Source organism: Macrotis lagotis, chromosome 1 (assembly GCF_037893015.1).
Source record: "Macrotis lagotis isolate mMagLag1 chromosome 1, bilby.v1.9.chrom.fasta, whole genome shotgun sequence".
Lineage (NCBI taxonomy): Eukaryota > Metazoa > Chordata > Mammalia > Peramelemorphia > Peramelidae > Macrotis > Macrotis lagotis.
This window is the reverse complement of record NC_133658.1, coordinates 503,514,106-503,538,434: the sequence shown is the minus strand read 5'-3', so window position 1 is coordinate 503,538,434 and position 24,329 is coordinate 503,514,106. Positions and strand designations below refer to the sequence as shown.

Sequence of the window (24,329 nt, the reverse complement as noted above, 5' to 3'; positions counted from 1 at the left end):
TGCTGATTTTTATTCTCATAAAAATAATCCAATTATTTGCTACATGGAATGACTCTAGGAGGGGGGGAAATAAGGGTAATAGGGGTAACTACTACTGAATAGATACTAAAAATGGAAGGACATCATAACAACTCATTAAACATCTCTGATATCCAAGCACTAGGCTGAATGTCAGATTGCTAAAAAGTTGTCCTTCTGGTTAGTGTAGACTTAAGGAACTCAGTTTTGAGGCAACTTCTGATTTTTAACATCTACCTTCTTACAAATTCAATTTACATAGATATATATTTGCTATTACTAAAAACTATAATTATAAATTTTATCCCTTTCTCCTTGTAGAGAAGAGCAACCATAAATATTTTAAATTCATATCAATATTTTAGAATAGTTGTAATGCTGCCTATAAAATAAAGGCAAAAAGTTCTCAGATTCTTCACTGGCAATATAACTCACCATCTTCTAGACTTGCTCCAGTTTGTTAATGTCCCATCTGAGGCACTCAGAAATGAATATATTAATACTGAGGTGTGATCTGATCATGACATGGCACAGGGGAACTACCTTCTACCTTACTTTGGACAGTTTACTTCTGTTAATGAAGGTCTACTCATTTTATTAATATGATAACACCAAGAGTATTTCTGACTCCTACCTGATTGATGCTTGGCCTCCCCTGTTTCTTCTTTGAGGTAGTGTCCAGACCCCAAAGAGAAGAAAATCTGCTTCTTCTCTTGCTTGCAGTTCTGGACATGGCCTGAGTTCTTCGTCTTACCCCAGTCTCACCTGTTCGAGCTGCCACCTGATAATAGCAAAAGGGTTTCTGAATCAAAGATCAAGAAGACAGTAACAATGCCACTGCCATTACCACTATATTTATAATAATAATAATAATAATAATAACTAAAATTTATGTAGTGCTAACTATATGCTAAGAAGTGTCCTAAGCATTTTACAATTATTATCTCATTTGACCTTCACAACAATTCTAGGAAGTAGAGGCCACTATTATCTCCATCTTACAGATGAGGAAACAGAGGTGAAAGATCTTGCCCAGGGTGACACAGTTAAGAAGTGTCTGAGGTCAAATCTGAATTCAGATCTTCCTGACTCCATGTCTCATTCTCTACCCACTATGCCATTTTGAATATGCTCCAAAAGTTTCAAATAACTGATTAGAAACATGCCCTCCAAAGGAATCCCAGATTTGAACTAGCTGTTCCTTTAGTTGAGATACTTCCAAACAGACCACTCACTGCCAACATGCCTATCTGAGTAATTCAACATATTATTCAGGGAGGACCTTAACAAATGTTAGGTAAAGAATATTGAGATTCAGTAACTATCAAATATAAATTTGAAGAGGCAAAATAAAGGCATAAAACAGTTCCTTTCTCATGGAAAAAGCAATATTTCCTCAAAAATAAGTGGGGGAAAATTGAGTTACAAACAGAGCATTAAGTTTTTTAATAAATCAGAACATGTGAATATATTTTCATCAAAATAGGGGTGAGGGAGAGTAGGGAAGGAGATCATCAGACCAATAGTTCAGACTTGAACTTTATCCTAAATGTTGTAATCAAGTCCCAAGGGTTTCAGGTGAAGCCTGACAAGCCCGAATTGGCCCACCCACTGGTTTTCTTTTGTGAAAAAGGGAACAGCAGGAGGAACAAGTCTGACTTGAAATAAAAGACCAGAGTGAATATCCTAAAGCCTACTTTTAAATAGTTGTTCATGCAGTTAACTCCCCAAACATAATTGCTACAGAGTTTAGGGATAATTTATTGCTGGGTAACAGAAAGACTACATGACTAATCTACATTTTGGTGAGAAATTGGTGAGAAATTCTACTTTACTTTCAGTGTTGATAGCATAAACATAATGAAAGGACCAGGAAGAGAAGAGAACAGGTGTAGCAAAGCTTCTATTTGCATTAATGCAAGCGTAAGATTGCCTGTCCCAAAGGAGGAAAAAGCAGCAAACAAAGCTTTTGCTGCCTGAGAAATAATCATTTTGCGTGGGTTAGGGGAAGTGGTAAGCACATACAGGAAGGCCCAGTTTATACATGTCAAAAATATGATTGCCAATACTTCTGTAGCCACCCATATAAAATGCAGTGATAATTAACTACTGTGTTATGAACCTTTGTGGAAGCAAATCATACTTCTTGTTAAATAAACATTAAATTAGGAATCAAAAAACCTCAGACAAAACTGGCTACCAATGGATCAGCTACTTCTCCAATTCTATAATATCTTCTCAAGTTTGCTCATACTATTTGAATATTGATGTCAATGTTTAGAGAACCTTAAAAATTAGTTTTGGCCCTGCATATATATAAAAGTTCAGTAGGTTGAAATGAGTAGGGTTTGATGAAAGTATCATCATCCACATCAAAACAGAGTTGAGATTACTGAAGATGTCACATAACAAAAGTCAAAAAAATAAAAATAAAAAAACAAAGAATGTAGAAGAGAAGAGTGGAGGGGAAAGATCAGAGATAACATGTATCACTGTCATCTAAATATTGTAATCAAATCCCAAGGATTTCAGGTGAAGTATGTCAAGCCCAAATTGGTCCACCCATTGGCTTTCTTTTGTGAAAAAGGGAGCCAAATAGTAACTATAGCCCTGTAAACCTTATATTAATGGTTACTTTTCCCCAAAACATCTCAAGTTAGATTCAGAAAATTATTGGTATTGAAGATGAATACAACAGGAATACATTACGTCTAGAAGACTCAAGATGGACTATACTACCTATCTCTGATTGCAGGTAATGAACTTAAAAATGAATAATTCAATGTGTATTTTTTGGACATGACTAATGGGAAAATTTATTTTGCTGAACTATGCATAATTCTTATAAGAGTCTGCTTTTCTATTTTTCTTTTTAATGTTCAAATGGGAGAGGGTAGTGGAAGTGAAACAGAAGTGCCCATAAATAAGTGGTGTCTGGGTTTGTTGGGTTTTTTTTGGAAAGAGTTTTATAGAACAAATCAGCTTACCAGCTACATGACTTGTTCCACTGAAACCTGAATTCTATATTAAAAAGATAAGTTGCAAAGGATTCTGGAAAGATGGCAAAATAGGTCAGAAAATCCCAGATTCTTCTAATTTCCCCCCCCACAAACAAGATAGAGCATCACCTCAAAGTGAGTAGCAGAAATAAAGGTCAAGTGGAAGCAGTTGTCTTCATGAGACAGCTGAAGAGGACTTTAGAAAAGACTGAACCTCCAGGAAGACTCTGCTGAATTAACAAATCCCAAGCCTTGGGTTAGCTGGGAAGGGGGTGGTAGCCTGGACCAGAGGAACTTTTACCTCAGGTCGGACAGCCAAGGGGGGAAGAGTGTAGGACCCTCCACTAAAGCAGAGAAACAGAAGCAGCTGTGCTGATCAGATATTCTCAAACTGTAGGTGTGGGTGAAGAGGATGAGAAGGAGCAAGTATATACTCCATGACTGTCAGGCAGGGAGCAGGGACTCTGCTGACTGTGACAGGAGCAGAATCCCTCTCTGGAGGTGGAGGGAAGGGTTGGAGTTTGCCTTCTCTGGAGGGTCTGCAGGGAGAAGAGCTGTGGGACAACTATCTGGGGGTTCAGAGGAGTGTTCAAAGTTAAGCCCTAGGACAGAGCTCAGAAAATAATAGTAAGCTGCATGGGCATCATTCCCTACACTTGAGGACTAGAATCTGATCACAATAAAACTGCTAAAAATAAAACAAAACAAAATGAAATAAATTGAGAAAGCATAAGGGAAAGAACCTGATGACTGATACTATAGCGAAGATCTGGGTTCATATTCAGAGGAAGATAAAGAATTTGACAGGGTTACTCCTTACTATTGTTCCATAAGAAATCATCAGAGGAAAGACTTCAGAAAAGCCTGGAAAGACTTATATGAATTGATGCTGAGGGAGTGAGCAGAACCAGGAGAATATTATATATTAACAGCAATACTGTGCCATGAAAAGCTATGACGGACTTAGTTCTTCTCAATAGTATAATGATCAAAGACAATTCTAAAGAATTTTGATGGAAAATGCCATCCACATCCAGAGAAAGAATTAGAGTCTGAATGCAGACCAAAACATATTATTTTCACTTTTTAAAACTTGTTTTATGTTTTTTTCTTTCTTTCTCATGGTTTTTTCCTCCCTCTAATACTGATTCCCTTTCCACAACATGACTGATATGGAAATATGTTAACCATGACTGCACATGCATACACTATATTAGATTTTTGCTGTCATGGGGAGGGGGCAGGGAAAAGAAGGTGATAGAAAAATGTGGAAATCAAAAACATCAAAAAAATGAATGTTGAAAACTATCTTTATATGTAATTGGAAAAAAATAAAATCACATTTTTGTTTTAGAAAGGCTATAGTTACTTAAAAGAGAAACATCAAAGGGTCATAAGTTTTACTTTGTTTTGTTTTTTAGGTTTTTGCAAGGCAAATGGGGTTAAGTGGCTTGCCCAAGGCCACACAGCAAGGTAATTATTAAGTGTCTGAGGCCTTGGCTCGATCCCCTGAGCCACCTAGCTGCCCTGGGTCATAAGTTTTAAAAGAATCCTTGGAAGAACTTAAAAAGACTTCAAAAATCAAATAAAGACAGGCAAAAAGTAAGAGTGATACAAAAAAATTATGAAAAGAAAGTTAACAAACTAGAAAAAGAGACTCAAAACTTAGGGGAAGGGATAGGTAAATAGGGTGAGAAGGATAAATGGGATGAAGGGAAGGAAATCCACAGCTAAGTAATTATAACGTTGAATGTGAATGTGATAAATTTATCCGTGAAAAAAGAAATGAATAAAATTGATTAAAAATCAGAATCCCACAAGATGTTGTTTATAAGAAACACAATTAAAAACAAGAAATACACACAGAGTTAAAATAAAGGGCTAGATTAGAATTTATTATATTTCAGCTGATGTAAAAAAAAAGCAGGCGTAGCAATCATGATTGTGGACAAAGTTAAAGCTAAAACAGATTCAATTAAAAGAGGGGCAGCTAGGTGGCATAGTGGATAGAGTACCATCCCTAGAGTCTGGAGGACCACAGTTCAAATGTGGTCTTAGACACTTAATTATTACCTAGCTGTGTGATCTTGGGTAAATCACTTAAACCCACTGCCTTGCAAAAAACTGAAAAGAGAAAAAAAGAGTAAAAGAGAGATAAATAGGGAAACTATACTAAATGTCACTATTATTACTCAATATTATTTTAGAAATGTTAGCAATGGCAAAAAGAAAAAGAAATTAAAGGAATAAGAATAGGAAATGAGGTCATAAACTATCTCTTTTTGCAGATAACATGATGATATATTTGGAAAATTCTAAAGACTGAATGTTAAGGGCAGCTAGCTGGCACAGTAGATAGAGAACCAGTCCTGGAATCAGGAGGACCTGAGTTCAAATCAGAACTCTGTCACTTTATACTTAGCTGTGTGACCTTGGGCAAGTCATTTAACCCCACTGTCTTACAAATAACAACATAAAATTCAATTTAAAAATTTAGTTGAAATGATTAATAATTTTAGGAAAGTAGTAGGATGTAAAATAAAACCAAATAAATCATCAACATTTTTACATTTCACCAATATAACCCTGAAAAAAAGAGATTTAAATAGCAGTAGACAGTATAAAATATCTGAGAGTATGCTTGCCAAAACAGACTCAGGAATCACATGAAAATAATTATAAAATATTCTTTAACCAAATAAAAGTCAGATTTAAATAATAGGAAAAATATTAATTTTTCAGGTGTAGGCAAAGTCAATAATAAAAATTACAATTTTGTCTATTTATTCCATGCCATTTCAAATAAATTATCAGAAAACTATTTTAATATTAGAAAAAAATAATAGCAAAATTCATTTAGAAGAACAAAAAAATCAATAATTTCATGAAATGAAATGTAAAGGAAAGAGGTCCAACATGTAATAAAAAAAATGTAAGGAGATTCATTCAGCAGTACCAGATCTTAAACTATTTTATAAAACAGTAAATATCAAAATGATTTGATTGTGGCTATGAAATAGAAAGGTAGATAAGTGGAACAGAAAAGACATACATTACACAGTAGTAATCTGTTTGAAAAATGGAAAGATTTAAGTTTTGAGGATAAGAATTTATTATTTGGTAAAAAAAATTTGTTGAGGAAGCTGGAAAGCAGTCCGGCATAAACCAAAATCTTAAATCATTTACCAAGATAAGGTCAGACTAGATTCATTATCTTGATATAAAGGGAGATATCACAAAAAATTAGGAGAATATGGAATATATGACTTAATCATAATTTATGGACAATAGAATAATTTATGATTAAATAAGAAACAGAGAGCAGTATGAGGTACAAAATGGATAATTCCAATCATATTAAATTAAAAAGGTTCTGTTCATATAAAAAATAGGCAAGATTAAAAGTAAAGCAAAAAACTGGGGGAAATCTCTAAAATCAAAAAATATAAGGATATGAGTCATTCCCCATTTGATAAACAGTCAGAGGATATAAACAAGCAGTTTTTTTGATGAAAAAGCAAAATATACAACTTCTCCAAATTATTATCAGATAAGTGCAAATTAAAAGAACTTTGAAATATTGTCTTATACATATTAGGTTAGCTAAAATGACAGACTCCCTTTAATTGAGGAATGGCTGAATAAGTTGTATATATTTGTGATGAAATGAATACTATGCTATAAGAAATGATTAGCTAGCTAATTTTAGGAAATGATGTTAAGACTTAATATGAAATGTCTTAAGGTTTTTTTTTTGCAAGGCAATGGGGTTAAATGACTTGCTCAAGGTCACACAGCTAGGTTATTATTAAGTGTCTGAAGCCGGATTTGACCCAAGGCCAGTACTCTATCCACTGTGCCACCTAGCTACCCTTAAGATTAAACATGAAATAATAAAAAGTGAAATGAACAGTACAACATAGTTCTTGTACATATTTCCAAAGAACAACTTCGAATGACTTGAGCAGCATAAATACTCAAGGTCACTCTAAAGGACTTACGAAGGAAGGTACTATTCACCTGCAAAGAAAGAACTGATAAATAGAAGTATCTATTATATGGTTTCATATTTGTGTGAATAGGTGTAAATAATGTGTGTGTGTGTGTGTGTGTGTGTGTAGTTGTGTTTAATTGTAGATTTTTCCAATATAGGGAAGGAAACAAGGGAATAAAACTGGGTAGCTTCGAAAATAATGCCTAGTATGTATTACATAGGGACTTTTTAAATTGAACAGCCTAAAATGAAAATTTGTGGTTTTACACTGAATCTTCTTTTTATGTTGTGCTGTGTACATGGAAATGTTGTTCCCCTCTCTTTTTTGCATTTAAGTTCAAAATCAATTGAGAAAAGAGAAGTCTACTGTGCACATAACCATATTTGTATTAGTTTAATACATCACAGAAAGAAGGAAAGGAAGACAGCAAAAAGTTTTGAGTATTTAGCACAATGCTTTTGCAGAGTATTCATTTGATGTTTTTTCCAATAAGTCACTGAATTGAATTGAAAGAAAGTCACAAAGGGAAATTTCAAAATTTTTAAACCATTTGCAGAACAATCATAGAATTGTCTTCCCCTCAGATCTCACTGCTAATAGCCAATGTATCACATAAAATGCTTAAATGAGTAGAACTGAGCAGTAATACTGAGCAATATCAAGAATATTGCTATTTATGGGGGAAAAAAGTCAGGAGATATTTGTCATCCATGAACTCCTTCCCCAGGTGCAAGGAATGTATTTGCCACAATTTTGATTGGTATAACATTAAAATTATTCTTTTGTAAAATTATTTAGATGCCCATCATTTAGGTGGTACAGTGGATAGCATTAAAGCCCTAGAGTCAGGAGGATCTGAGTTTAAGTCTGGTCACAGACACTTACAAGCTGTAGGATGGGAAAAGTCACCTAAACCCCATGTGTATGTTTCTCATCTCTAAAATGAGCTGGAAAAGGAAATGGCAAACTATTCCAGTATCTTTATGAAGAAAGCCCCAAATGGGGTCATGAGGAGTCAGACAACTAAAATGACTCAACAACAACATTTGGAATTTTTAAAATAAAGTTTTTATTGACTTATTTATAATTAATACAATTGATGACAGTCCTTAGAAGAAAACAATGCCTCAGGATTTAGCATTTCTATTTTTTTTCACTTATCTGGGAAAAACTAAAGTAGACCCAGGAATAGAGAATCCATTAATGGATTTATTCCACACATAGCTTCTCTACTACTAAAAGTGATAGTATTTAAAGATGGAAAAGGGGCCAAGGAGCCTGAGAGCCATTTTATAATCAGTGTTAGGAAAACATAAGTTCTAAATGATAGTTCTTATAATTTATAATAGATCCCAAGAATAGGAAGGTGATATCCTACTCCCATCAGACTTCATCCTGAAGTACCATATCTAGTTCTGGGTGACAGAATTTAAGAAGGCCACTAATAAATTTGAGGGTGTTTAGCAGGGCACCTAAGATGATGAAGGACTTCAAATCAATATGCTGTGGGGGGCTGACTGAAGGAAACTGAGCATGTGTAGCCAAAATATGAGAAGAGTTGTAGATATAATTGTCTTCAAATATCTGAAGAAGGATCAGATTTTCTCTCTATTGCCCCAAGGATAGAGATAAAGAAAATGAGAATTCAAGTACAAAGAAATAAATTTATACATAATGCCAGGAAATACTTGCTAACAATTAGAACTGTCCAAAAATAGAATAGGTTGCCTATAGAGGTGCTGTGTCGGAAGACCTCTTAGAGGTTTTTGAACAGAAACTGGTTGACAACCTTATCAGGTATTTTTAAAGTATGGGCTGGACCAAATGGCTACAGAGGGTTCATCCAATTCCCAAATTTTGTAACATCTTTTTAATTATAATTTGTCCATATTATTTGGATAATGATGCTAATATTCAGAGAGCCTAAAAACACCTCTGACTGAATTACAGCTCTGTATTCAATTGACGAGTACAGCTGCTTCCACAGTTCTACCCAAGTAAGATAATAGACTAGAAAAAGCAACAGACTAATTTAGTCCAAAAAGCTCTATGGTTCAACATCCAAGTGTGGGAATGGTATCCATGGTGACTCTACATTGGGATGCAATTTCATAGGAAAAGGGTGTGCAAGCATCTATTTAGCCTTTACAATTTCATATTAGCTTTGAAAAGTAATAAACCCCATCAAGACTGAGGCTTACATAATAAACCCCAGAATGCAACTGAATAAAGATTTGTATTAAATACAAAGTATGAAAAGAACCAGAAACTTCTACACAATAATGACATATGAATGCTGGGTAACTCTGTCAAGTCCTGCTAGGGATTAATGATTAAATTGAACATTTTAAGCAACAACCACTGACCATTATATCAAACTCACCAGGGCATGAAAGGAGGATACAGAAAAAATTCCAAGGCGGCCCATGGCTACTTTGGTTGGTCGACTGGCAAAAGCAAGTAGCCTTTTAGGATTTGGCAACTCCCCTCCTTGTAAGCTAGCTAAGTAACAACGGTATCGAAATAGATCCATTTGGAATTGTTCAAGGTTTTGCTCCCAAACAAATATCTACAACAAAGAGAAATGAAGGAGAGAAGATAAATACACAAGTTAACATGTTCCATGCACAAGAATCGCAGAAATTTTATCTACGCTTCAAGAAATGTTTATAAACCTGGGCGGGGGGGAATAACATCAAATTTCCAAATGGAAAGAAATCAGGTATTTTTATATTTAGGGATATTTTTTTTCCTGAAAAGACTCTGATTCCATACTAATGGTAGGTGCAGAAACTTCAACATAACCACTTACCTTTCCTTCCATTCTCCATTATATACTTCCTAGTAAATAATTTGCAAAAAAGTTAGAAGCCCTAAAGGAAAGCTGAAAAAAAAATACTCAGTATATTCTGATTCTTTTAGATCAATATGGTCTTGTATACTTTCTATATCAAATAAAATTATATATGCAATTTTGTGCTTTTTGTTTTGGGGGATTTTTTGGGGTGAGATTTATTTGGAACCAAAAATAGAGTAACACAGTATATTTGCAAAAGACATAGAGTAGAGTAGTAGAGATTCAGAGAGGGGGTAGAAAGATCAAAAGAGGAGATACACAGGAGCCAGAAACCAAACTAAATAAATACTCCTTACCATTCTTTATAAACTACTTGGCTAAGAAGCCGCAGCAGTTTTTGAGATACTGAGGTTTGAAATGTAATACAATATAATAGAGGGAAATTAGGGTTACAAGCAGAAGGTGACATGTTGCTTATGGCAACATTGAAATTTCAAAGAATTATTAAGAAAAAATAGCCATGTAGACTTTTTTTTTACAAGGCAAATGGGGTTAAATGGCTTGCCCAAGGCCACACAGCTAGGTAATTATTAGGTGTCCAAGGCTAGATTTGAACTCAGGTACTCCTGACTCCAGGGCTGGTGCTCTATCCACTGAGCCATCTAGCCATCCCTCCATGTAGACTTTTTTTAAAAAAGACAAATATTTAGTTTCTATTTTAATTTCATCTTTGTTTTTTTAAGAAAATAATTATGCATATTTAATGACATAACTATGGAAAAAGACAAATTATTTAACCTTCTGTAAGAAATCACTAAAGAAAGCAATTAATTCAACAACCTATGAACTCCGACTTTAGAGTTAAATAAATATATATCTTACACCATGAAGTTGCCCAAACATAAGTCTAGGTACAAATATTCTTTGATGGATCATTAAAGTATGGAACAGTACCTAACTTACAGTATAAATTTACATAGTTATTATTTAAAATGCCATGTACTTTTGGTTCAACAGAATTATCTAACTCTTAAATTTATTAAAGGGTCAAAACTTTATGATGGATTCTGAGCCAAGAAATCAATAAAGGGAATAAAGTCTCAATCTTTACAATGAAACAAGTCTGTTTTTCCCAAATAGTGGATCTCATGGAAGATTAATGAGCTTCTATTGGCTTTTGCCTTAGGTAATATCATTCTCATTTAACTCATGAATAAACAACCTTGATCCAAGATTGAGGAAAATTGTCAGTTAAAATAATGAACTTAGTATATAGACTGAAGGTTGATAACTACACAATAATCTATTTTTTCCTAATTTCATAGCAACAAAACCTTTCAAAAAAATCTAAGGATTTCACCAAAAAAAAATTAAGAAAACCTACCTGATCAAGTATGGTTTTCTTCTTCTTAGAATCAGTTACTGAAGATAGCTGCATATCACCCATTTTCTTCATCTTCTCATCCATATCAATCTTTTGTTCTAGTTTTTTGATCTCTGATTTCAAGAGTCGAAGAGTGTCTTCTTTGTGGTGGTGTCTAGCTACAGCAGTTGCACAAGCAGAATGGATTGCTGTAATCCAGTTTTCTAACTCAGTCTGGCTGATGGTCTGGATAGAATGGAGAAGTAGCAGAGAGTCATATTTTATGAAACTATCAGATACAATCCTGGACTAAGAAGAATATGTTAGTCTCATCATTCTCAAGATCATATCTTTAGACATAACAATGAAAAAGACAAGTTACACTGATTTCCTGTAAGGACTAACTAAAGGAAGTAATTAATTCTTAGAGCTAGTTCAATGATGTATGAGCTTTGGAGTTTATTAAATAAAGATCCTACATTATGAAGTTGCTCAGACTAATAAGTACAGGTACAAATTATCCTTTGATAGCTCAATGTAGCTTAGAGGGGTCCCTGTAGCCTTGAAGACTATGCTGACCTGAAAGGCAATAAGAAGACAAGCTCTGGTTAGGTTCTACAAAGTCGGGAAGATTATGAGCCAAGTAACCGACTGGATTACTAGAAGATCTGAAGAATTCAGTGAATTCTTAGTTATGCCAACACAAGAAACAGAAAACTTTCCAATGGCCCTAATCTCTATGAAGCCCCCTTCTGCTTCTACAGAGAAAGAAGCCTAAAAAGGGCAGAAGTTAGTAAAGTTTTAAAATAGCCTTTAAACACTAACTTAATTGTTGGTATTCAAATTATGAAATTGCTGATCAATGAAAACTGATCTGATATATAACTGGAACCATAACAAAAATCAACATTTTCTCAATAAATGAAACTAGGAACATAAGGAAGTTGCAGGCTTTTTCTTTTTGAAGAGGTAAACAATTCACAGTTGGTTGATTTTTGTGTTTTCAAAGCTAATAAGAAACATTTTATGGAAAACTTGGTCATTTGTAGTTCTCACAATAAGCATAAGCAAAAAGCCTACCATGAAGATAATTGCAGCTTATGATTCAGTGTCTACTGCAGGAAATTAATAAGTAGAATAATAATTTGACATGGTCCTTCAAGTCAAGCAAACATATTTTTTGATATTTAGCAACTTCAATGCAAAAGCAGACATGAGGATGACAGAGACATGTTCAGACTTAAGAAACTTAAGATTTATTTGTAGACTACTAAGCAATCTCATATCTTTTTATCTTTAAATGATCGAGTATTTTGAGAAATGGAAGAATATAAATGTAAAGCACTGAATAATAACAAAAATGAAATAAAATATATCATAACAGACATAAAACTACTGAGTAGGAATCATGAAGAATCTCTGTGCAGTTGGTCAATAAATATTTATTAAGCAACTACTATTATATACTAGGCACTATGTAAGAGCCAGGAATATTTTTTTTTAAAAAAGGGAAACAGCTCTGAAAGAGCTCCAAGTCTATTGGGGGAAAGTAGAAGGTGGGATTTTAAATAGAGCTCACTCAAAAGACACCAGGGAAGCCAGAAGGCAGAGAGGAGGTGGGAGAACATTTCATGAATGGGAAAATAGAGTGACTTGCTCAAAGAAGAGATACATGAATATAAAGACCCAAGACAATTCTGAAGAACTCATGGTACAGAGTATTATCCTTCCCCAGAAAAACAGTGATAGTTTTCAGAATACAGAATGAAGCATAATTTTTTTTTTTTACTTTCTTTAGGTTTCTTTGGGGGGGGAGAGTTTATGTTCTCTTTCACAACATGACTATTATGGAAATGTTTTATATGACTACACATTTATCAGCTATATCAAATTGCTTGCTTTCACAATGAGGGGAGGTATGGGGAGGGAGGAAAACATAATTTGCTAAAAATTGTTTTTAGATGTAACTGGGGAAAATAAAATAGCAAATAAAATAATTAAAAAAAAAGAGTCACATGGCTAGTATCACTGGATTGAAGACTATATTAAGGGCTAAGGAGTTAGTGTATAAAAAGAATGCAAAGGTAGGAAGGGGACCAAGTTATGAAGAATTTTGAATGCCAAACAGCAGATTTTATATTTGATCCTGGAAGTGATAGGAAGTCAATGGAGTTTATTGAATTTAGACAAGGATGGGATGGTTACATGATCAGATTTGTGTAAAAGTTTGAATTTTGACAGATGAATAGAGAGAAACTTGTGGTAGGTAGAATAATCGGTCATTACAATAATATAAGAATGATGAGAATTGGTAGATTGATGATATGTGATAGATATTAAGAATGTAAAATAAACAAGACTTGGCAACAGATCAGATATGATGGGGGAGAGAAGACCTAGATTGTGAGCCTAGGTGATTAGAAGGATGGCAGTACCCTCAACAGTTAAAGGAACTGAGGAAGAAGGGAAGGTTTAAGGGGAACGATAATGAGCTCAGTTTGGGGATGTCTAATAGGCAGTTGGAGATGGATGGAAGTGAGGAAGTTGTTTTCCCTAAGGTAGGGAGAGGTAAGGGTTGAAGAGTGGAGATCACTTCTTGGGTGTAGAATTACAGTGCCTCAGTAGGAGTAAAGAGAGAGTATAAGTCCAGCTTATCAATTTCAGATCATGGATGGGGAAGTTGGTCTTCCCTATCAGCCTTTGGACATTTTTGTGCTGAAGTTTGGGGAGATGGAAGGCGTGAAGCTCTAAGTCAGATCAATTCTGTGGTAGATAATATAGGTCTTAGTTCTGATAATGGCATTTTAGGGGCTACAGAGATGGATGCAGTAGCAGGGAGCCTAGATAAAGTAGGAAGCTGGAGTTGTATGACCATACTAAGCACCATTGTTTACTGAGCTTTTCTGATATGATAAGCAATGTCTCCTTCAACCCTACACTTTTCTTTCCCTCTCTCTGTCATTAAAATGCTTAATATAGCTGAGGGTTCCTTAGCAATTAGATAGTTTTCTACAATCTTTACCAAAAGTCTAGTTTGGTTATTTTTTTAAAGAACTCTTTATCTCTCCTTCCCAAAACAGGTTAATGGAAATATGTTCAATTCATACATCTTAACATTCTTGACTCTTTAAATTTTAGCTTCTACACTGAGAATTACCTCAGAACTCCATACCTATTTAAAACCTAGTTAAATATTACCTCGTCTTATGGTTGTCGTCAAAGGCAGTTACATTAGAAAAAAATTTTGTTCCTGCTGGCCTGACTAAATAGCAGTCAGTGCCAATCTCTATTTTTAGGCTAAATCAATTTTCAGAGATACACAATACATTAAAATAGCTTTCCAACAAAAATTGTCATTATTCATGAGAATAAACTTTGCTGACATGAATGCAAGCTGCCTCCTGTAGCTCGTTAAGCAATCTGGAATATTTTATTTAAAGGTTTCAGGGTTAACAAATCACCAACATTCGTAGCAGAATTTCTCATTTGACAAAAATGCTTCACATCACTTCTTCCGATCCATAAATTCCAACATCCTGGAATCTACTTTAGGAAATTAATAATCTTTCTTAACCCTTCTTTAGGGTAAATTTAATTAGGGCCTTTAAGCCTATTAAAGGGCATCTCATTAAAATAAATTCTCTTGCCTCACAGTGGGGCATGAAGGAACAAATATTTCTTAGTTGTACCCTCTGAACTTCTGTACTACTCATCACTTTTCAGTGAGAAAATAGGAGGCAGGCAAAATTTTCTAATTTTCTTGACCTTCTAGTAATATTTAAATATATATATATATAAATGATGTGAAAATAAAAAAATAAAGCTACTGACAGCTTGAATTACAAAAAAATGCATTTATTTTACAATAAGATGCTTTTGGCACCTGAGGGTTAAGATGAAATTGATAATTTATTAATTTAATTATTTAGTCATTTAAATTCAGTTTTCCATTTCTCTCCATTTAAAGTTGTACTATAAAGCTTCATCATGGAGTAGAGGTACTCAGGGCTCTTAAAAGTTATGACAATAGAGTCATAGGCTGTGTTATGTTTCTACAAACTTGAGAAAAGTTTTGAGTACATTATCTAAAGACAAACTTCAATGCTAAATTCAGGGAAGTTTATCACAAGTTTGTCACAGGATAAAGAATTTTATGGTCATAGAAACTGTTTTCTTTGTCAATCTTACTGCCTTAAATATCCCCAAAGATCTCCCTAACTTAAAAAATTTCATCTTTATGGATAGGTATCTACTTGGGACCCAATGATTTCAAAGGTCTTAGAATCACAAATAATAGACTTTTGGATCATCTTTTCAAAGGTAGAGGAAAGGAACATTATAATCCTATGTACTTCATCCAGTTTAACCAATAATAAGACTCAAAGATCCCAGAAGGCTGATCAGGAGCTAACAAACTTTATTACTTCCTTATCAATCACTGATCTAGGATCCTGGTGAAGTGAGAAACTAAGTGAACCTCTGCAAAACATGTTAGATATATGAAATACTATTTTGTATAAAAAGGCAAACTGGAAATCCATTGTTGTTTTAACTCTAGCTTCCTTCTTCTCCACAGTCTCCTGCAATCTTTTTCCCTTTAGAGGCATCAAATGACTAAAAAATATCTTTAAATAAATCTCATTTAATGCCTGGATTTTCTCTTTCCTTTCCTGGCACATATTTAGATTTAACACAATGTCAGGCATATAGTAAGAGTTTTAACAAATGCTTGCTGATTAGCTGAAAGACTAGAAAATTACTTATTTAAAGAATATTTGGCAGCCAATGGAGAACTGAAATGGGTAGAAGTTGATTAATTCTCCTTTTAGAAATTCAACTCTGAAAACAGCACCATTTCTTGCTTGAAGAATTAAAGTAAAGGTTTGGTTTTATGTTCTCTAGTAGAACATAAAAATGGTAAATCTAGGGTAGTTCTTTTTTTTTGTTGTTTTGTTTTGTTTTGTGTTTTATTTTCGCAAGGCAATGGGGTTAAGTGATTTGCCCAAGATCGTACAGCTGGGTAATTATTAAGTGTCTGAGGTCACATTTGAACTCAGGTCCTCCCAACTCCAGGACAGGTGCTCTATCCACTGCTCCACCTAGCTGCCCCTAGGTTAGTTCTTAAGAGCTAATTTCAGTGGCAAGGCTGCTGCTAGACATGTTCTCAGAAGACTTTGGATTGAATCACACAGCTCTTGATCAATGTGTGACCTTGTTAAGTCACAAACTCCTTAGGTCTCAGTTTTCTCTGTAAAAATGGAAGAATTTGGATTATAAGAAAGCTGAGGTTCTTTCCACCTCTAATGCTGTTTCCTGCTCTACCTCCTCACCCCAACTCTGATTCTCTCTCTCTTATATCTCTTCTCCTTCAGGCCAAATAAAATCATGTTTGTTTAGCAAATGTTTCTTATGTGTGGTACCCAGAATTAATATCACTACATTATGTATAGGAACAAGAGAAACTCCAAGGTAGAACTCCATACCATTATAAATCAGAATCCCGGAACTTTGAATAGGTGAACATGAAGTTTTTAAGAGAGACTCAATGATCTAGTCTTCATTTGCAATGTAAAGTCAAACTCTTTAAAAAAAAGATTTTTTTTAGTTCAAAGACAAATCTTATGCTTTTAATAATGCACATTGAACAAAACCTCTTAAGGAACTTGTTAAACTTTTTTAAACAAAAAAAAACCTTTAGAAAAAAACTATTATATTCCAAGTCTGGCTCACTCTGCCTAATAAACAAAAAATAACTATAGGAATTGATGATGGATAAAGCAAAATGCTGTAAGCTTTCCGTAATGCATATGACATCTGAAAGCAATGGAATTATATAGGTATGACAGGAACTAGAAGTTCACTATATCATGTGGGAGGTATGTAGTATCTAAGGATTAACTAGGAAGAACTATATATTAAATAGATTAAATGCATAGACTGTATATGTATATGTGTATGTATATGTGTTTGTGTAAACACTCCACTTTCCAGAAAATATTATATCTCTTCTAAAGATATAGGTCACTTATTCCCACACTATTACTTTTTTTAGTAATAAGAACCTCATTTTTTTAATGTATAAATTCAAATGTATATATTTGTGGCTGAGTAATACTGTTAGACCCATAGAAAACAAGGTGTAGGAACTATTTATGTTCAGAACCAATCCATGCAGCTAAAATAACTTATTATTTCCAAAAATATGATTGTTCTCCTATTGGAGAAGAAATCTGTTAATCATAGTGTTCTTCTTCCACATGCACAAGTTTCTTTCAAATTCTATTATGTAAGAGAAGAACAGCCATGATGGCAGAACAGGAAGAAGTGGAAGAGCCCAGCTCTCCTCTACAGCACCTATAACAAAGACCTAAGAACAACTGATGATGGATTACATATGTAGAATGTGACCCACATTCTTTTTCTTTCCTTTTTGCAAGGCAATGGGGTTAAGTGACTTGCCCAAGGTCACACAGCTAAGTAATTAGTAAGTGTCTGAGGACGGATTTGAACTCAGGTCCTCCTGACTTCAAGGCCAGTGCTCTTATCCACAATGCCACCTAGCTTCCCCGAGATCCACATTTTTTAACAATGTCAATATAATCTATTTTGTTTGATTAAATAGTTGCTGTAAGATTTTTGTTTTGTTTTTTTCAAGGGGGGGTTATTGAAAGAATAAAAAGTAAATGTTTGATTTAAAAATAATAACCACTCTGGAGTGGCTAGGTGGCGCAGTGGATAGAGCACTGGCCCTGGAGTCGGGAGGACCTGAGTTCAAATCCAGCCTCAGACACTTAATAATTACCTAGCCGTGTGGCCTTGGGCAAGCCACTTAACCCCATTGCCTGGCAAAAACTAAATAATAATAACAACAACAATAATTAACAACAACAACAACAACAACTCATACATGGAACAGAGCAGCACCAGAACAAATAGAGATTAAGAAATCCAAGGGGGAAAAAATGAGTAAATTTTCCATCCCAGAGAGAAGGAACAGGGGTCAAAGTACATCTGTGACACCATTAACCTCAGAGCTGAATGAGGGACTGATCCTAATCTGAGTTCCAGGACAAGAGGCAATCATGGATCTGGGTCTGGGTCTAATATAGCTGGCTATATATTCTCTGCTCCCAGAATTATTATAGACCCAGTACGGACTTTGAGGATACCTGGGGTTAAGCATGAGTCTGATTGTTAGCTGTGCTCTAGGAGTGAAATGATGGTACATCCAGCTGATCAAGCTCAAACCTGGTCTGTAGCATCTGTACTAAGCAAAGAGCAGGAATGTAAAGGAATAGCAGTTGTATGACACTGATCTAAAAGTGAGGGCTCTGAGTCAGTTCTGATCCTTGTCTAAGGACTGCATCAATTGCAGAGCTTTCCAGATAGCCAACAGAGTCTAGGATGTTCAACAGTCTCCATCAGAAGACTGCTCCAGTTAGGGGCAGACCAAAACATGTAGCAATCAACACCTCAAGAAAACAGCAGCTGTGATCTCAGAGAACAGAAACAAATTAGGCTTTGATATTCTTTTCAGAAGTGTTCAATGTTGACTCTAAAACAAAGTCCTAACCCAAGAATTAAGTCTGGAAGAATGAGTAAAGAACAAAAGAACTTCAAAATAAAAAGCTATTATCATGCCAGAGTTGTCTAAGACACAAACTCCAAAGGAGAAAATAATTCCAAAACAATTGCAAGAAAAGCTTCAAAAGAAAACACAGCTTGAACACAAGGTCAGCTAGAATTCCTAAAAGAAATAAAAGTCAGAGTTTTTAAAAGTTTTAAAAAAACTTGATATAAATGAAATGAGAAGCCTAAAGAAAACACTTGCATAAGAAATGAGAATGTTGGAGTAAGATTTGAAGGGAGGATTAGTGGCTTCATATAAAATGTGAAAAAAACAGTAAAGTTAAAAAAAACTTGAAAAGTTACAATGAATCAAATAACGATGAGAAATATTAAAACAAAGTCAAAAATCTGAAAAAAAGAAAAGTTTACTTCCTATCAAGAATAATTGACCTGGAAAACAGATCAAGGATTATGAGAATAATTAGACTAGTCATATGTGACAACATAGACCCATAATTCCAACAAACAGAGTGGCTAAGGCTAAGCAGATGTCTTGAGCTCAGGAGTTCTGAGCTGAAGATGGTTTGACTGATTAGGGTGTCTGAACTATTTTTTTCATCAATGCAGTGAGTCACCAGGAAGAGTGAGGGAGGAACACTAGGTTGCCTAAGGTGGAGCAAACTAGTCAAGACAGAATATAATCCTATGCCAGTCAGAAATGAGATCAGGTTTGTAAGGAATACCTTGACTTCTAGACTGGATGAAATAAGTCAGTCTTAAAAAAATTTACTGAATGAATAAGAATAATTGGATTTCCTGTAAGTCATGAGCAGAAAAAGAGCCTGGATATCATATTTCAAGAAATCATGAAAGGAGAATTTGCCTAGTATTAGAATCAGAGGATAAAGTGAAAATAAAATTCACTAGTCACATCCTAAAATAAAGTTCCAAAATGAAAACTTTAAGAATTTCAGGGCAAAATTCCAAAGCTTATGGGTATATAATATAGATAGATATAGATATAAGTTATATACAGTCAGAAAAGAATGAATCTGAATATCAAAGAGTCACAGTCAGGATTACAAAAAATGTAGCAGCTATCACTAGAAAATAAAAGTATTTAGAATACAATATTAACAAAGACAAGAGATACAAGCTTAAACCAAAAAAAAAAAATAACTTATCTAATAAAACTGAATATACTTTTACAAGGGAAAGATAGAACTTAAAAGTTTAACTTTGAAGAATTTCTGTTATAAAGAGCAAAACTGAATAGAAATTAAAATACAAAAGCAGGAATCAAAATAAATGTTCCAGGACAAAAAGCTTTAATTAAGGGTTTCCCCATACTTCAGGCACCTGTACTAAGTACTGGGGACACAAAAATAAGTTAAAAAAAAGACTAACTCTGTCCTCAAGGAACTTATAATCTCCAGTGAAAAGACAACACCTTAAAGGTAGTTGAAAATGGAGATGGCCCAGGTAGAGGTGAAAAGAAAGGGTCAGGGTTAGTCTGGGGTCTTCTTCAAGGTGGAAGTTCTGGGAAAAACTCACCAGTGGAAGAACAGTGTTGTAGGGGTGGAGGGAGAAATTAGATGAAACATGGTAGCAGTCTACTCATACAAAGGTAAATTTGAGTGTGCAATCAAAAAGGACTATCCAAGGAGGAAATGCTTAATTCTAATAAAGGGTCTTGATGAAAGTGTTCCCTGAGAAACTTAATATTATTAGGGTACACAGAGTGCTTCTATTATGATTTGATGATCTTAAAGAAGAAAGGAAAAGGAAGGAAAAACACTAGTGGGAAGAAATGTGGGGGGAACTTATTATTTTACAGAATAGGAGTATTTAAGAAGAAGACTATGCATATCAGGCACAAGGGGTAGAGGAAGAGGCCATCACTCTAATATTATTTTCCTCTAAATTGGGTAAATGAAGGTAGAACACACCATAAAGCATTTGAGGAAGAAATACATTCAACTAGAAAGAGAAATAGAAGGAAATTGGGATAGTAGAGAGGGAAGAATAAGAAGGACACCAAATTCAAAAACTGGATCATAAAGAAGAAGAATGGAATAACAAATTATGGTATGTTAATATAATGGAATATTATACCATGCAATAAGACATGACAAAAGGGATAGTTTTAGAGAAATCTGAAAAGATTTAAATGAACTGATGCAGACTTAAATAAACAAAATAAGAAAAACATTTTACATATTCATACCAACATTGTAAAGACATGTAATTAAGAACTGAGAACTGTGATCAACCATGATTCCAGATGAATGATGATGATGGTGAAGAATGCTACTCACCAACTTTGAGAGGTGACAGATTCAAAATAGAGAATAGAAATACATATTTTTGGACGTGACCAATATTTTGATTGACTATACAAGGATTTTTTAAAGTATTTCTCAACAAGGAAGTAGAGAGATGAGGGAGAAAAAATGTTTGTAAGTTGAAAAAAAATAAAATGAGAAAAAAAGTAAAGTGAAATAGATATTAAGTAAAAAACAAAAAATCCAGAATTCTTATGGGTACTATACTGTGTGTGGCATAGAATGAATTCATGGAAACTAAGAAAATGGTAATTTACTCATAAAAGGTCCTTTTTATGCTCTTCTTCATGACAACAAGATGCCAGAAATTTTAATGATTGAGGTCTTATGATATAACTAATATGTGTGTTATTTATTCATTTGATCTTATTGACATTTGCTTTTGATAGAAAATGATATAGCAAATTGTAATTTTTTAAAAGAAAAAATAGAAAATATAAAAAAGAAATGCTAAAGTCTATCTTATGTGTGATGCTTCAGAAAGGTCTAAATATCAATCATTAGAGCCAGAAACCACAAAGTAAGGACTCAAGGAAACCTCACTTAAAACATATATTTAGGGGGCGGCTAGGTGGTGCAGTGGATAGAGCACTGGTCCTGGAGTCAGGAGTACCTGAGTTCAAATCCAGCCTCAGACACTTAATAATTACCTAGCTGTGTGGCCTTGGGCAAGCCACTTAACCCCATTTGCCTTGCAAAAACCTTAAAAAACCCATATATTTAAAAAATCAATTGAAATGTACATTAAATGGGCATTATGTTTCTAAGGTGGAAGACAGGATTATAACACTAGTGAAGACATTATAAGCAACCCTTACATTCTTTCTAAACTGGGTAATTTTGGATAGATAATAAACACAAATAGATATTACCTCTCATGTTAAGATAGCAACTAGAAAATAAAACTGCAGGCCAGACTTAAAAGAGGGGGAATATGAGGGGAAGGGAATTTACCAAAAGAAAAATGAATTCATTAAGGAGAAAAAGAAAATTTCTCATTACATGAGAAATATAAAGAGATATTATTCATTGCCTAAAAAAAGAAAATCTTTTCTTCAACCTCGTTCATTGGATTGTCAAAAATGATTTTTAAAAAACCTTGCAAACAATGTTACCAAAATATTTTCAAGTCTCATATAAAAAGCTATCATAAATTAGCAAAAAAAGGGATTGAACAAAGGACCTATAATTTTCAAGTTTTTGTACATCTACACTTCTGGTACATCAAAACTTCATATTACTTTAAAAGATGAAATGAAATACAATCATCAGAAATTCTTTATGTACATAACCTGGAGCCCACAGTGCTTTGTGCCACACTGTGATTAGTCTTAAAAGGAAATATTATATACCTCATTCACACCTTCTCTCAGATAAGGGAGTTTTCTCAACATCTTGGATATTAGACTCCATTCAGGGAGTATTCCAATTCCTGATGTTGAGTTTAAGTTCTGTTCTGTTAGTTTTTTTTTTCTTTCTTGCCCTTTCTTTGGAGAGAGTGTAAAAGGAAAAAAAAACCTCAATAAAAGGTAAAAAAGGTGGGATATTGTATATGAGGAAAGCATTAAGTAAAAGAAGGGAATAACAAACATGCTAGAAGGCCTTTGAACCAGAGATGTGAAATTCCTTCAAACTAAAGGATCAGACAAACCTGAAACAGGAATGCATCACCAAGAGAGTTACTGAGACAGAAAACAAAGTCTTTCTTTGGGTGCTCGGGTACTGCTTGCACAATGCTGTTCTCCACCCAGACTGCATGCTTGGGAATGCTGTTATGATCTATTCCAGACCTCCCATCATTTTCATAGAAGAATAATGTGCATCCTAAAAAGAACAGAGGCATTCAATATATTAGTTGATTAAAAATATATGATTTATGTAATAGCAAGCCAACACAACATGAAAACCATCACGTGAATCCAAATAACAGGAAGCAAGCAAAAGCTTAAAAATCCTACTTCATAATTGATCTTCAATCTTTTTGACTAAAATCAAATAGCAAATTCATAGAGGAATGGTGTAGGATACAAAGATGATTTGGTATGGCATAGTTTTAATCTAGTAACTGAAACTGATAAATGTCATGAAATAGTTGATGCTTAATAAAAGCAGTTGACCCCAATTTGCTAATTTGAAAACTGGGATGATTAAGATTGTATTCAGTTATTTTTCATAGTATCTGACTCTCCATGAACCATTTTGGGGTTTTTCTTGGCAGATACAATACAGTGCTTTGCCATCTCCTTCTCCAGTTCATTTTTACATAAGAATATCTGAAATAAACAGGGTTAAGTGAATTGCCCAGGGTTACACAGCTACCAAGTGTCTGAGACTGGATTTGAACTCAAAAAAAAAAAAAAGACTTCCTAACTCCAGGTCCTACTCTCTCTATCCACTGTGCCACTTAGCTGCCTGTGTCTGATATTAGATGATCTCTAAAGTTCCCTTCTGGCTTTAAAATTCCAATTCTATACAACACATTTGCCCTTATTTTCTCTTTCACTTAGCCTTTATGTTCATTTCTTCCTCACAGTCCTTCAATATCCAAGCAGTTTTCATTACTTCCAAATGAGATGTTTTTCCCATTTCATGCTGCCTGATCTGAAAGACTAATTTTTTTTTCCTTTCTAGGCCAATCTTCTAACAAAAACTATATACACCAGATGCCTCTGCTTCCTCACCTCTTACTCCTTAAATTTTTTGCAATTTTGATTTTGAACTTATCACTCAGCTGAAAATGCTCTCCAAATTGAACAACAATCTCTTGATTGCCAAATTGTCTTCATTCTTCTCTACCTATCTGTAGCAATTGATACTTGACATTCATATTTTCCTAGATATATTTTCATGACACCTACCTTCTAAGCCTCCTCCTACCTGTCTAGTTGCTCTTTCTCAGTTTCCTTTGCTGGCTTACCAATTATATTTATGACTTTTTTTTTAGGTTTTTTTTGCAAGGCAAACGGGGTTAAGTGGCTTGCCCAAGGCCACACAGCTAGGTAATTATTAAGTGTCTGAGACCGGATTTGAACCCAGGTACTCCTGACTCCAGGGCCGGTGCTTTATCCACTACGCCACCTAGCCGCCCCATATTTATGACTCTTAAATGTAACTAAAACAACAACCAGGAATGTTTAGATTAGATATATGGAGTTATGAAGAGTGAGGTATGTGGAGAGCACTAGTATGACAAACCTGTAAGATTGAAAAACAGGAAAATTTGGGAAAGGGGTCTGTGGAAAG

At 34.4% G+C, this 24,329-nt stretch overlaps 1 protein-coding gene across 7 annotated transcripts in view; it reads right to left on the bottom strand.

Moving 5' to 3' along the window:
- Nucleotides 1–24,329, bottom strand: part of TIAM1 (TIAM Rac1 associated GEF 1) — a 355,527-nt gene that overhangs the window by 75,192 nt on the left and 256,006 nt on the right. For all 7 annotated transcript variants that reach the window (XM_074214024.1, XM_074214023.1, XM_074214022.1 and 4 more), the window contains 4 exons: nucleotides 22,738–22,910; nucleotides 11,194–11,418; nucleotides 9,396–9,581; nucleotides 653–799 (listed from right to left, as the gene is read on the bottom strand). In XM_074214024.1, the coding sequence (XP_074070125.1) occupies nucleotides 653–799; nucleotides 9,396–9,581; nucleotides 11,194–11,418; nucleotides 22,738–22,910 (731 nt within the window). The remainder of the gene's footprint in view (nucleotides 1–652; nucleotides 800–9,395; nucleotides 9,582–11,193; nucleotides 11,419–22,737; nucleotides 22,911–24,329) is intronic.